The sequence below is a fragment of the Carcharhinus amblyrhynchos genome, chromosome 9, assembly GCF_965287045.1.
Source record: "Carcharhinus amblyrhynchos chromosome 9, sCarAmb.v2.hapA, whole genome shotgun sequence".
NCBI lineage: Eukaryota > Metazoa > Chordata > Chondrichthyes > Carcharhiniformes > Carcharhinidae > Carcharhinus > Carcharhinus amblyrhynchos.
Window position 1 is genome coordinate 73353903 of NC_137332.1, and position 15351 is coordinate 73369253.

Below are 15351 nucleotides of genomic sequence, written 5' to 3' on the forward strand. Positions count from 1 at the left end.
AGATTCATGACAGGGTTTACAATTTGGGACTCTGCTCCAGCTGCTGGCGCCTGGCACCCCGAGCTGCTCCTCCTGGCCGGCAGGGGGCGGGGTTGAGCGGGTCCTCCGGGCCGGCAGGGGGCGGGGTGGAGCGGGTCCTCCGGGCCGGCAGGGAGCGCGTTGGAGCCGCGTCCTCCGGGTCGGGGGAGACGATCCTCCGGGCCGGCAGGGGGCGGGCGGGGCGGAGCTGGTCCTCCTGGCCGGCAGGGGGCGGGGTTGAGCGGGTCCTCCGGGCCGGCAGGGGGCGGGGTGGAGCGGGTCCTCCGGGCCGGCAGGGAGCGCGTTGGAGCCGGGTCCTCCGGGTCGGGGGAGACGATCCTCCGGGTCGGCAGGGGGCGGGGCGGAGCTGGTCCTCCGGGCCAGGGGAAATGGTCCTTCTGGCCGGCAGGGGGCGGGCTGGAGCTGGTCTTCCGGGCGAATGGGTTTGAGATAAACGCCTTCGAGCGGTGAGGAGAAGCCGTCTCAGTTTCAGTGAAAGCTCTTCCCGGACATGGCGACTCATGTCAGCGAGCTGGAGGCAGCCAAGAAGACCTTGACGGAGGCTTTAGGGGAGAATGTGAAGCAGTGAGTGTGGCCGTAGGGAGGCTGTTGCTGCTGGAGTCGGGGCCCGAGACCGCCATTAACATTAACCCGTGTGTGGATCTGCTGCTTGGGTTCAGTCAGAGTGCCCGGGCCCTGCGGATATCCAGTGGGATGGGAGAGAGACCCTCTCAGTTGTTATTTAAATCCAGTGAGAGCCCAGGCTGCAAGTTAGTTGTGGGTATTGGAGTTGCGATAGATTTAAATCTAAGCAAGTGCGAAGTTATTAATTTTGGAGTGAAAAATGATGAGTATTTTCTAGATGGTATGAAGTTAAATACAGTGGATGTCCAAAGAGATTTGTGGGTCCAGGTTCCATAAAATGTCACAAACAGCTGCAGAAAATAACCAAGAAAACTAGGAATAGTGGCCTTAATATCTACAGATTCACAAGCATGATGCCTGGACGTCAGGGATTTAATTATGGGAGAGATTATACAAAGTAAACCTGTTTTCTCTAGAATTTAAAAGGTTAAGGGTGATCTGATTGAAGTCTTCAGGATACTAACAGGAAAAGACAAGGTAGATAAAGTTAAAACTAGTTCCACTGGAGAGTCTAGAGGAGTGCCAGTGGTCTGTAAATTATGGCCAGACCATTCAGGAGAGATGTTAGGAAGCACTTTTACACACAAAGGATAGTAGAGGTTTGGAACTCTCTGCCACAAATGATTTTTGATGCTAGATCAGTTGCAATCAGTTTAAATCTGAGGTAGATATGTTTTTGTTAAGCAAAGGTATCAAGGGATATGGGCCAAAGCAAGTATATGGAATTAGGCCACAGCCTTGATCCCATTAAATGGCAGAATAGGCTCGATGGCCTGTTTCTGTTCCTACGATACCTCTGCCTGTCTCTGGAGTTCAAAAGGTGTACATTTGACCCTTCACTATCTTGTATTTTACTTCTATGCTGATTTATTTTTTGATTTGGATGTTTGGCAGAAATAGGCTAGAGGTTTAGACAGTGAATGATATGAATGGGTCAAATGTGCACCAGTAAGGGCAGCTTTTATTTAAAAATAGTTCTCAAATAGTTAGGAACCATTAGATCTCATTATACAAAGCTTGAGTGAATTTGATGACTGCCAATTTAAAAAGTCTTTGTTTTCAATATTGCAAACTCAAAATGGACAAGAATCTTTATTTTTCCAATAAATGTTACAATCAAGCTAAATGACAGTTCACTGACACCTGTCTGAGGATTTCCCAACAAACGCTCATGTCGTCCTGTTAATAACTTTAAATTGAAAGAAAAATAAAAAGCCCTTTAAGGATGTAACTAGTAGGGTAGATGAAGAGGAACCAGTAGATGTAATATATATGGGTTTCCAAATGACATTTGATGTGCAAAAGGTTAGTAGGCAAGATAAGGGCTCATGGAGCTGAGGGTAATTTATTATGGATAGACATTTGGTTAACAGATCGGAAACTGCGGCCATAAACTGGGCGTTTTCAAGGTGGTAGACTGACTAGCAGAACGTGGCAAGAATTCGTGTCAAAGTCCCAGCTATTTGTGATTTATATGCATGAATTAGACAGAGTAGTGTATCTATATTTGTTGATGGGACAAAGCTATGTGCGAAGGTAAGCTGTGTAGAGGACACAGACTGCAAGAAATACAGACAGGTTGTGAATAAACAATAAAATTGCAGATGGAGTATATTGTAAGGAAGTGTGAAGTTATTCATTTTGATCATGAGAATAGAGAAGCAGTACATCTTTTAAAAGTTGTAAAACTTATAAATATTGATGCCCAAAGAGATTGGGTGTGCTCATGCAAGAGACGCAGAAAGTTAGCATGCAGGTACAGTAAGCAATAATAAAGGCAATTGGCATGTTGGCCTCTATCAGTTGGGAGTACAGGAATGAAGAAATTCTACAGTTGGACAGGTTTTCGGTGAGACCTCATCTGGAATTCTAAGTGCAGTTTTGGTCTCTATTAAGGGAAGAATATAGTTGCATTGGAGGTTGTACAGTGAAGGTTCACTAAATTGGTCCTTGGGATGAGGGTTGTCATATGATGAGAGGCTAAGGAAATTGGGCTTGTATTCTCTGGAATTTGGAAGAATGAGGCAATCTCATTCTACAAAATCTACAAAATTCTGCAGAGGCTTGATGAAGTGGACACTGAAATATACTGGATTCTGAAAGTGCTTGATGGAATAGATGCTGAGAGATTGTTTCTGCTATTTCTGGGAGTCTAGAATATGGGGGGCACGGTCTTAAGCTGAGGTGCCAATTATTTAGGACTGAGATGAGGAGAAATTACTTCACTTAAAGGATTATAAATCTTTGGAACTCTACCCCAGTGGATTGTGGATTCTCCATTGTTGAATACGTTTAAGATTAGGATAGCCAAAATTTTGGTATCTCAGGGGACTGAGGGATATGGAGACTGCAGGGTGGGGGATGGGGGTGGGGAGGAGATTTGGAATCTAAAGAGAAAATTAGCCACGATTGTTCTGAATGGTGGAGCAGAAGTGATGGATCATTAAGTCATATGGTCTACTGTTCCTATTGTGGTATTATTGGAGCTCCTGCAGCTATGATAGTGAGATAATAAGAATCATTGCAGATTATGAAGATCCTTTTTTTAAATATAACAAAATGCTTTAGTGTATGACCAGAGTCGGCCTTTGACTACTTATAAACCTGTTTGATCTTGCCTCTGATTACCTGGAAGAATTGCATTAAAATATATATCTTGCAGTACATTCTGCATTACCAACTTTATTCCACACCTAATTAGGAATGAAGTAAAATGTACCAGCATTTCATGTACATCATCCTTCCAGTGATGCCTGAAGGGTGACATAGTCATTGTTTTCGCATCTGAATGATGCGTGGGTGTCTTGTCTTTGACGTTAGCGTGATTTAGAATAGATGACATGCATGCTAATGTCTTGGATGCAATTTCCTTGCATCTTGACACCTGATTTTTCAACATAAGAAAATAGGAAGTTTTTTTTAATCCAATTTGGGAAGAAATTAATATTTGCTGATTCACCACTGAAATTATTGTACATAGAAGAAGTTGGGTTTGAAGGGCTAATTTTTTTAACAGGACTTATACATACATTTACAGTGTGACGTACGGCTGAAAAAAAAATCAAATCTGAAGGTTGGAGGAAGATACAGCAGCTGAGGTTTAATTTTTATGATATTGCTGTTAATAATTGCTGAGCTGCCCAAAGAGAAACTTGGATTAGATATCTCAACAATTTGCAATTTGTATTTTATTATGAAAAGATATGGGTACTGAAGTTAGGAACAAAATATTCCAGTGCCACTTTTGGAGGTTTTAAACATTAAATCATTTATTTAAAAAAAGAAAACTTAAAGACGTGATTATAATTACACAGTTAAAAATAGTCCCAAAAATATTTCCCACAAGATTTATGTCTAGTTCACTTCACAGCCTAATATCCCTTTTCAGTCAAAAAAATCCAATAATACTACCATAAGATATCCATGGTTACTATAGGGGAGGTATTCATAAGGCTTCTCCCCCCTCACTTGATAAAGGAAATTCAAGGCGTGTAACAAAAGTTTGTCTTCAAGAACAGAAATAATTTTTGAGCATTTAGAGCTCCCTTTGCCTCTTTCACAGCTATCTCTAAACACAGCATATTCTTCAGGATATTGCATGGCCGCTGTCTATTCTTCCAGCTTTCAATCCTTCCTTAAGTATGTCTTTTCTCATTCATTTTTAAAACCCATTGTTCATAACATTCTTCGCAAGTTACCTTTCCCAGAATATAAAAAAAATTATGTTGCTTTATAACTACTACCTTTGGGTAAAAATAAGCTTAATATGTTGTTTTATTCGTTTATGATCTGTGCCAGTTGTAAATTTTCCTTTTGAAGTACGACCACTAATCTTCAACTACCCTCTTATCCCCTAATGCAAAATTCTATTCATGTTGTTCCCTGGTACTCCACCATGTGCACCTGCATTACTTTTATATCTAACCCTTTCCGATGATTTAACCTTTACAGTCTAACTGTCTTCGGTTTAATTAAATTAGTCACACGTGTGCACACAGCACCCATAGTCTGTTTCACAGTAAACCACAGTGAAATTGGGAAACTCCGATATTTCTTTACGTCATCACATTTGCGTAAAATTGTTCCACAGATTGTTTTATCGCCCATAACCAGTCCTGGTTCATCCTCTCAAAACACGGTTGTCTACTCACAAACCTTATTGTGTTCTTCGAGAAGATGACCAAAGAGGTGGATAAGGGTAAAGCAGTTGATGTGGTGTATATGGATTTTAGCAAAACGTTTGATAAGGTTCCCCATGGTAAGCTACTACAGAAAATACAGAGCATGGGATTGAGGGTGATTTAGCAGTTTGGATCAGGAATTGACTAGCTGATAGAAGATAGAGGGTGGTGGTTGATGGAAAATATTCAGCCTGGAGTTCAGTTATTAGTGGTGTACCGCAGGGTTCTGTTTTGGGGCCTCTGCTGTTTGTCATTTTTATAAATGACCTAGATGAGGGTGTAGAAGGATGAGTTAGTAAATTTACGGATGACACTAAAGTCGGAGGAGTTGTAGACAGTGCGGATGGATGTTACAGTTTGCAGAGGGACATAGATAAGCTGCAGAACTGGGCTGAGAGGCGGCAAATGGAGTTTAATACGGAAAAGTGTGACGTGATTCACTTTGGAAAGAGTATCAGGATTACAGAATATAGGGCTAATGGAAGGACTCTTGGTAGTGTCGACGAGCAGAGAGATCTCGGTGTACGTGTGCATAGTTCCCTGAAAGCTGGCACCCGGGTTGATAAGGTTGTTAAGAACGCGTACAGTGTGTTAGCTTTTATTGGTAAAGGGGATTGAATTTTGGAGCCGTGAGATTATGTTGCAACTGTACAAAACTCTGGTGCAGCTGCACTTGGAGTATTGTGTACAGTTCTGGTTGCCGCATTATAAGAAAGTTGTGGAAGCGTTGGAAAGGGTGCAGAGGGGTTTACCAGGATGTTGTCTGGTATGGTGAGAAGGTGATATGAGGAGAAGCTGAGGGACTTGAGGTTGTTTTCGTTAGAGAGAAGAAGGTTACGAGGTAACCTAATTGAGGCATACAAGATGATCAGCGGATTAGATCGGATGGACAGTGAGAGCCTTTTTCCGCAGATGGTGATGGCTAACACGAAGGGACGTAGTTTTAAATTGAGGGGTGATAATTATAGGACAGATGTCAGAGGTAGGTTCTTTACTCAGAGGGTAGTAAGGACATGGAATGCCCGGCCTGCAGCAATTGTGGACTCGCCAACTTTAAGGGCATTCAAATGGTCACTGGATAGGCATATGGATAATATTGGAATGGTTTAGGTTAGAGGGTCATTAGATTGGCTCCAGGTCGGCGCAACATCGAGGGCCGAAGGGCCTGTACTGCGCTGTAATGTTCTATGTACTGGTCTGATGTATGTAATATCCTTCTTGAGGACCTGCAAGTTCGATCTTATATGAAGACCAACTCATTCAGACTCCTCTCTCAGTGGGTACAGAAGCCAGCCTAGAGGCTGGCTTCTATCATAGCTGAAAACTCAAATTATCATCATTCTAATGAACTATAATGAACACTTAATGTAAGAACATAAGAAGTAGGAGTAGGCCGTCTAGCCCTTCGAGCCTACCCCGCCATTCAATAAGATCATGGCTGATCTGTCCTGTCTCAGTTCCACATTCGCGCCCTCTTCCCCATAAGCCTTAATCCGGAAATGTGTTGTTTTAGTAAAAAACAACTCAGCGTGTCTTGGTGCAGTGCGAGAATTAATTTGATTTGGTTTATTTGGTTTGCCTGAAAGAGAGAGCGAGAGATGACCGCTTATCCAAATTTGCACCCTGCCTACCTACTGCAGATGTGGAGATGCGGACACTGGACTGGGGTAAACGCAGTAAGAAGTCCCCTTTTGGGCAAACCCCGAAAGCTAGTGGGTTTACTATCAGATAAACTTGTTGGACTTTAACCTGGTGTTGTGAGACGTCTTACTGTGTTTACCTACTCCAGACTAGGTTGTGTGTGTCAGAGCTTCTGCCAGGAGTTCTCTCTCTCTCAGACATACAAGTCGCTCATTTGAATGAGGAGGTGGGGGGAGTGAGATCAGGGCGAGAGGGTGGGAGGTAATCTGCGGCGGCCCGATCCGGAGTGGATCTGGATCCGGATCCGGAGCGGAGTTTGATGAGTGTGGAGTGGGAGGGGAGAAGGTGGCGCTGGCCAGCAGCTGTTGCTCGTTAGGCAGAGAGAGCTGGGGCAAGCTTCCGCGGGGCTGCCAGGCAACCGCAGGGAGAGAGAGAGAGAGACAAGGCGACCTCTCTGCAGTCCAGCTTTTGGTGCTGGGAACGAAACATGACTTTTTGAGCCGGTGGATTGTGTTTTTTTTCCCCCTCCTCCCTTCTCGCCAATGATTTCTCCGTCTCCTGTGGAACTCTTGCAAGCCCCGATCTGGAGCCCCGATGTGGGCACTCACGGCATGTTCGACCGCAAGCGCTCGGCAGTGCGGAACATCCAGCGGAGCTTGGTCCTGGAACTGCTGGACGAGCCCAATGTGGCCCTGCAGAGCTATCAAGCCCGGTGTCCGGAGGAAAACAACTCCTCGGTATGTGTCTGAGAGAGAGGCGAGGCTTGATTCTCACTGTGTGGGGGGTTGGTTACTGATGGCTGTATTGAGCAGATAGTTGTCGCTGGACTCGCTGTACACATTCCAAATAGCAAGTTTATTTTTTCCCATAATAAGGTTATTTCGCGGCAAATCCTGACTCTGCATCAGTGGTTGGAGGAGAGAAGGATTATATTTGAGTGGCGTCTGTGTGAAATATATCTAGGACTGCATAATAATTTCTGTGCTGTATTATTTTACTCGTATTAAGTAATAACTGGTTTTTGAACGAACAACCATTTGGTGTGCTTTATTCATCAATCAAATTAGAAACGCCACTTTGTTTTAGTTGGCCACTTCAATTTATTAAGCCAGAAATGTCAGTTTTAATTGACTACTTATTCATTTATGCTAGAAAAGACAATTTGTTTTAATGGACTATTTCTGGAAGACCCCTTTGGCCTGTTTGGAAGAGGCTGTTACTGTCTTCCCCAGTGAGATGGCTGGTGGATAGATATTCGCCATAGCATTACTGATGGGAGAGTCTACACAGCAGTCGTCACTCACTGCTCCGTCCTCTCAGTTTTTGCCTCTCGCAGAGAAGGTCTTTCGCATACTTGAGTGCGACTTTTTATTGGAACAGTTCTGACGTGCAACCGCTGAGGGGGCTGTTGTATTAGTTTTTTAATCATATTGCAAATTCAGCAAATTAAGATTTGTATGTGTTAAACGTAACATGACATTTGAAAACAGGAATTGCTTTAAATTCACCGAATGAGAAGTTTCAGTGGTATTTCAACATGCATGACCAAGTAGCTTCATCTTTCATTCCATCAAATCAAATGTGTTCGCAAAGGGCCCGGCTGCGCAAAAATGTTACAAGCAAAATTCTGGTCCAGGTGAAGCCCCGAGTTCTTGTTTCGGTGTTACTAGTTGGGGAAAGGGAGGGACGGGGGAGGAATTCAATGTTTGGCTGTGTTGAAACGCCTCAACAATGCAATCTTTCGCTCCTAGCCCTTACACTTTGGATGCTGCTAATTACTTTATTAGAAAAGCGTACCGCAGCTATAGAATCGCCCGGTTGCAAAATATTAGCTACTGATAAGGGACAAAATCTGAATAATCTTGTGCTGAGGACGGGAGCGGGGTAAGGGGGAAATGTACATCCGCTATTAGAATAATGAAGTTTCAGGTTCTATCCTGATATACATCAGTTCCTGGAGGTGTAGTGTGGCAAACCCGTGCTCCAAACATGAGATGTTGACTGATAACAAAGGTTCCCGATTGTTGAAGGATTTTTGTTGTGGTATCCTTTAAAAATGAATCGTCAATCCACACACTTTAAACAAAGGCACGTTTAATTAACTGCGGAGCCGTGGCCTCGGAGTTCTGCTACAGTGTGGGATTTTCTAAAATATTTGTATTTTCCCCAACCTAAAGGTAACGGAGGATTGGGAAGCACTGTCATTGTTCATCTGCAGCTATTGTGCACAAGCTCAGCTGAGGCCAAGCTGCAGAAAGCTTCCTTTTTAATTTACATACAGTAACGGCTTTGTGCAGGGAGGATAATATCCAGGGAGATAGAAAGCAGCTTCAGGTAATTGACTTCACTGTCGGGTGAAAATCATGTTCTGTCTTTGTGTGTGTGTGTATGAGAGAGAGAGAGAGTTGGGGGGGGAGGGAGGGAGAAAAATCGGAAAGGGGTTTATGATGGGAGTAGTGGAGCTGCCTGGGTAGTGTATATCGCATAACTGCAGTGATGCATCAGAGATCTGACCTTGCAGAGGAATTCGTTTGCACGTTTCATTATAAAGTTGAACATTCTGATGCTAAGTATTATTTTGGAAGGTTAATATTCCTTTCCAAAAGAGAATAAGATGCAATTTCATTCCACTCTTTGATTTTTCCCAAAATGAGTTCCATGAGATTATTAGTTTTTACAGCAGATATTATGCAATTTGTCCAATCCAATTAATTTGGTGCCTGTATTAGTGATTAATTAGAATTTGCTACAAATAAGAAAGATCTATGAAGGCTGTATCAGTGTTATAACTTTCACATGTTGCTCTGGCATTAATCTTGCACATTTGTCAGAAGTGATCATTGACCAAAGTATCATGTCAAATTAGTGAAGGGGAGGAAGAAGGAGGTAGTCAATTCCTTTAAACCCATCTTTATTTTCAAGAAATGACACATCTGAAGTGAGTTGTTTATGACTTTTGTCCATGGCTGCTTCAGTGTTGATGTAAAGTTTTCCTTTTTTCTATCTGGCATGCTGTGATTAAAAGAATTTTCTTCATTCAAGGGATTCTTTCTAAATAAAAGGGTTGAGCAGTGAGCACAAGTTATATGAAGTGCACAACCATGAGAGCTTGTTGCTATTTTCCCTTGTCAGAGGTAAGAAATTGACGTGTTGCTGATGCTGAATAATCTTTAAATTTGAATTTATTGCCAGGGCATGTTTCATGCCAGTGATCTATATAATCACATTAGTGTGAGTCTCAATCTTCTGAGGTGATGGGCAGTGTGTTTCTGCATGGGATGATTGCCTCAAATTTGAGGTGACTTAAGGTTGTGCAGTGAGCATAATATTTAACGTGCTTCACTTGTCCTGGCTGAGGTACTATTACAAGAGCTTTTGACTGCATGTCTCCTTGCCTGACTTAGCTCACTTCCAATTGGGCTTAGCTATGTCCATTAGGGGTCTTGAATGTCATCAGGACTTGCTCTACGTTTTCATAAATTTTGCTTTGAAGGATTTTTCATAATGACATCTCATCTCATTCCAGGGACACAAAACAACAAATGCTGGAAAACCTCAGCAGATCTGACAACATCTGGAGAGAAAATTGGAAAACGGCTAATGTTACGCCGTTGTTTAAGAAGGGTGCCAGGCAAAAGGCGGGGAATTATAGGCCGGTTAGTTTAACGTCTGTGGTAGGTAAAATGTTAGAATCCGTCATTAAGGAGGAAATTGCGAGGCATCTTGAAGGGAATTGCTTGATAGGGCGGACGCAACACGGTTTCATTAAAGGGAAGTCGTGTCTGACAAATTTACTGGAGTTCTATGAGGATGTGTCTAGGGCAGTGGATAGAGGAGAGCCGGTGGATGTGGTCTTTCTGGATTTTCAGAAGGCGTTTGACAAGGTACCTCACAAGAGGTTATTGCAGAAGGTCAGGGGACATGGAGTTGGGGGTAGGGTGTTAGCGTGGATAGAGGATTGGTTGTCAAATAGGAGGCAGAGAGTGGGGGTCAATGGGTGCTATTCGGATTGGCGGTTGGTGACTAGTGGGGTGCCCCAGGGGTCGGTGCTGGGGCCTCAGCTATTTACCATTTATATAGATGATCTGGAGGAGGGAACCGAGTGCAGGGTGTCGAAATTTGCTGATGACACCAAGATTGGGGGAAAGGCAAATTGTGCGGAGGGTGTGGAGAGTCTGCAGAAGGATCTAGATAGGCTGGGCGAATGGGCCAGGAAATGGCAAATGGAATTTAATGTTGGCAAGTGTGAGGTGGTCCACTTTGGTAGGAAGAATGGTAGGAAGGACTATTACTTACGTGGCGAAAAACTGCAGCAGGCGACGGTGCAGAGGGACCTCGGGGTCCTTGTGCATGAGTCGCAAAAACCCAGCTTGCAGGTGCAGCAGGTGGTCAGGAAGGCGAATGGGATGCTGGCCTTCATAGCGAGGGGGATTAAATATAAAAGTAGGGAGGTCTTGCTGCAGCTGTATAGGGCATTGGTGAGGCCGCAGCTGGAGTACTGTGTGCAGTTTTGGGCGCTGCACCTGCGCAAGGATATTTTGGCCCTGGAGGGAGTGCAGAGGAGGTTTACTAGGCTGATACCGGAGTTGAGGGGATTGAGCTATGAGGAGAGGCTGAATAAACTAGGCTTGTACTCGTTAGAGTTTAGAAGAATGAGGGGAGATCTCATTGAGACGTATAAGATGATGAATGGGATGGATAGGATAGAGCTGGAGAGACTCTTCTCGCTCAAAAAAGACAGTAGGACTAGGGGGCACAGCCTCAAGATAAAGGGGAGGCGGTTTAGAACGGAGTTGAGGAGGAACTTCTTCACTCAAAGGGTGGTGAATCTCTGGAATTCTCTGCCCGTTGAAGTGGTGGAGGCTGCCTCGCTAAATATTTTTAAGAAGCGGGTTGATGGGTTCTTGATAAGAGAGGGGATTAAGGGTTATGGGGAGAGGGCGGGAAAGTGGAACTGAGCCACAACAGATCAGCCATAATCTTATTGAATGGCGGGGCAGGCTCGAAGGGCTAGATGGCCTACTCCTGCTCCTATTTCTTATGTTCTTCTTATGTTCTAAAATAGAGCCAATGTTTTGGGTCAGGATCATCACTTCGCACCACAAAGGATCATCCTAGCACTCTCTCTCTCCCCCCCTGCATATGCTGTCAAACCTGCTGAGGTTTTCCAGCATTTTCTGTTTTTGTTTCCAATCTCTGCATCTCAGTATTTTGCTTCTGGCATGCCAGAGATTTGCACATAATCTAGATTTCCACAATAGCACAGTGCTGAGGAAGCACAGTCTTTCAGATGAGATGTGAAACTGAGGCTATGTCTTTCTCTCATACAGGCTTCTTGTTGAGGTACTTTTCTATAACTAGGGATCATAGTTTGAGGATGAGGGGTAAACCTTTTAGAACTGAGGCGAGGAGAAATTTCTTCATCAAGACGGTGGTGAATGTGTGGAATTCGTTACTACGAAGTATTTGAGGCCAGAACATTGTCTGATTTCATAAAATCATTGAATCCCTACAGAGTGGAAAGAGGCCATTTGACCCATCGAGCCTGCAACAATTGCAGCCAGGGCCTACCTCCATAACCCTACGTATTTGTGTCCCCTGATACTAAAGGGTAATTTAGCATGGGTCAGTCAACCTAACCCACACATTCTATGATCAACCATGAACAAAATGAAAGGCCTTTTGAGCCTGCTCTGCCAAATGATCTACTCTGCTTCTGATTTCTATGTACCCAGCATCACAGATGCCAGTCTTCAGCCAAATCAATTCACTCCATGTGATATGAAGAATATTGGCGATCAGTCAGCTGTCTTCCAGGTTGTCATTGGTGGCATTCCTCAGGATAGTGTCCTCAGTGCAACAATCTTCAACTGCTTCACCAGTGAACATCCTTCCACCCAAAGGTCAGAAGTGAAGATTGTGGCTGACGACTGCACAGTTTGATGTTCACCATTTATGACTTTGTACTGAAGCAATTCCTATCCAAATACAGCAAGACCTGGGCAATATCTAGGTTTTGGCTTACAGGTGGCAGCATTCATGCATACCACACAAACACCAGGCAATGGCCATTAAGAGCAAGATAATCTAACTGTCGCATTCTTGACATTGACGTTCTGGGGTATTACCATCACTGAATCTCCCACTGGGGATTGATTATTGACCGAAAACTGGGTGTCCATTAACATCTAGAAGGACAAAGAGCAGCAAACGCATGGAAACACCACCACCTGAAAGTTTTCCTCCAAGTTCCACACCATCCTGACTTGAAGTATATTGCCATTCCATCACTCTTGCTGGGTCAAAATCCTGGAACTCCCTAACAGCATTCTGGCTATACCTGCATCTTTGGAACTACAGTGATTCAAGATGGCAGCTCACCACCACCTTCTTGAGGTCAAATAGAGATGAGTAATAAATCCTGGCCAAGGAGAAATTTTCCATATCCTGTAAATAAATCAAAAAGGACACAAGATCCCATGACACTATTTGAAAGAAGGCAGTCAGGTTCATCTCCATTCTGGCCAATATTTACCCCAGAACCAATATCATTAAAATAGTTCTGGTTATTATCTCCCAACTGGCCCATGTTGTGCACAGAATTGTTTGCTACATTTCTTGCATTGTAACAATGACTACAATTCATTGTGTATTATTTTTGAGGTTTCATCGAAGTCGTAAAAGGTGCTATATAAATACTAAGACTTGGTTCTAAATTTATCAGAACTAAATCAATGAGAAGGTATTCAAACATGTGCTTCCCATATGTTGGGTTGCATTCCTTTGTAATAAAACGTCTTTAAGTCTGCAATGTGCAAATGCAAAGATTATTTTGGTTTATTTATTCAATACCTCTTGCAGTTTGGTATTGAACTGGTTCACTCTCATTTCTGCACCCTAAATATTTTTAGGGCAATGTTGCGAAGTGGTATGTGGACTGCTTGTATTAGTTGATGCTGAAAACTCTGCCGTTTTCCCACTTTAAGGGGGAAAAAATGGAATATTTGATTTGTTTACTGTATCTAGGCTAAACGTTATATGTTTTCAGTAGGACTTTTTGAAGAAACTGCAGATTGGCATTATCTCATGGATTCTTTAACATTTATTCAAAACTGTGAAAAACCCATCTGTCCCCTAACGAAAAATCCTTCCAAAAGAGCCTGACTGGATCAGTTGATTTGAGAACTCTCCTGTGTAATTTAGTAAAGTTATCAAGATAGCAAATCGAATATTGTAGTAAATATTTATCCCATAGTCTGTTAGGATGCAACAGATGCAAATGTAATGGAGATGTGACCAGACTGATGATTTATCTACACTACACTACTTTCAAAGTGCAAGGGCTCACAATGATGCCTTGAATTAAAAATTGAAGTTTGGCTGCCTCGTTTTAAAGCTGCAGGAATGCTTGTGGCTGAGCAGAGTGGTGATATCCCCCTCAGTACAATGCATTGGCATGGCCAGGTAAGAAAATGAGTCAATAGGATTTCTGAAAGGCAACTGAGTGATCTGTTATCTCTGAACATCAGGATAATCTGTCTCCAATTTGCTTTGGGGTGCACGGCTGCACTTTTGCAAATAATTCTCATCGGTGGTCCAAATTACATTTCCCTTTTCAAATCCATGTAAATGTGAGCACAAGTTGACACAGCAGTCGCCTCATGGTATACATCAAGTGGTAGGACTTCTGTTATGTCATTAATGATATTAGAGAAGAGGGGTCGGTTTTTTTCTGCAGAGAGGCATAAACCAAGTTATTGAAGACTGATTACATAAGCAGCGGCAAATTGCAAAGCAAAACGGCCAGGGAACAGGTTACTTGTCTTATCCCCTGGATGATGAATGAAAGGAAATGGTATTTGCTTTTTCATATGGATTGCAATCAGTGAAAATGTCAAAGTTCAGTCTTTTGAATTTTCTATTTTGCATTATCTACTTTAAATTTCTATTTAGGTCTGAGCGATCTGTTGTTTTCATGTAGCTTCAAGGTTTGTATTTCTAAAGGTGCTGACTTTCTAACAAGTGTCCGTGGTGGGTGGCATTTGAATCAACTGAATTTATCCAGAAAGAAAAGCCAAATAGCTGGCTAAACCTTTTTTTAAAAAAAATTGTTTCGAAAACCTCGTTGTGAACGTTGCTGGAACTCTTGAGTAAAACTTGTTGCTGCTGACCTCTTTGGGATAAATGAGATGCAGAGCTATGGTCTCTATTTGACCTGAGCGCTCAAACACAGGATTGTTAGTTTTAATGAGTGTCACCTGTCTCCGGACGTCTTAACTCCCCATGGATGATATCTGATGTTGAACATTGGTTTATGATTTGGATCCTTGAGTTGAGTATATTCATAAATCTGTGATAAGAAGGAATAAAAACTCCTACTTGTGTTGTCTGATAAGAGTGTAAACTACTACCGTAGTCAGCCAGCAGTTAACCATGAACTCATATTACAGCCCACTCTGCAGTTGTTGGACTCTCAGCAGCAACAGGAGCAAATTAACCTTGTTGACCCAGCAAAAGCTGGCAAGCAAGCATAATATCAACTTATTGATAACGTCCTTGCAGGGATGTTCAGAACTACTGATGTGGGAGCAATGTATTAAAAGAAAAATGTCAGACTCTGCAGTACATTCCATGTGGTAAATAGTTTTTTTTAGGACTTTGACTATTTTAAAAATGCTTTTGATCTATAGCTGTATGGTGTTGCCTCAATATAGAGTACTGTTGCACTTCCGTTCAATGACAGATATGGAAAAAGGAGGAAAAAGTATTGCTAATGCAGTAAAGGAGACTGCATCAAGGACCTGAGTTTGTTCATTATTATTGTTATGTGAATGGACAATCCATAACCAAGTTTAGTTTGAAACTA

At 42.8% G+C, this 15351-nt stretch overlaps 1 protein-coding gene across 4 annotated transcripts in view; it reads left to right on the top strand.

Moving 5' to 3' along the window:
- The first annotated feature begins 440 nt into the window (after window positions 1-440).
- Window positions 441-15351, top strand: part of LOC145347941 (uncharacterized) — a 79057-nt gene continuing 64146 nt past the window's right edge. For 3 of the 4 annotated variants that reach the window (XR_013887876.1, XR_013887877.1, XM_080195929.1), the window contains exon 1: window positions 6833-7222. Coding sequence is in view for 1 of the 4 variants with exons in the window: in XM_080195929.1 (XP_080052055.1) it covers window positions 7028-7222 (195 nt within the window). In the remaining 3 variants the exon portion in view is untranslated. Of the gene's footprint in view, window positions 604-6832; window positions 7223-15351 lie in introns of those variants that run through there. The other variant, XR_013887878.1, reaches the window with a different exon arrangement.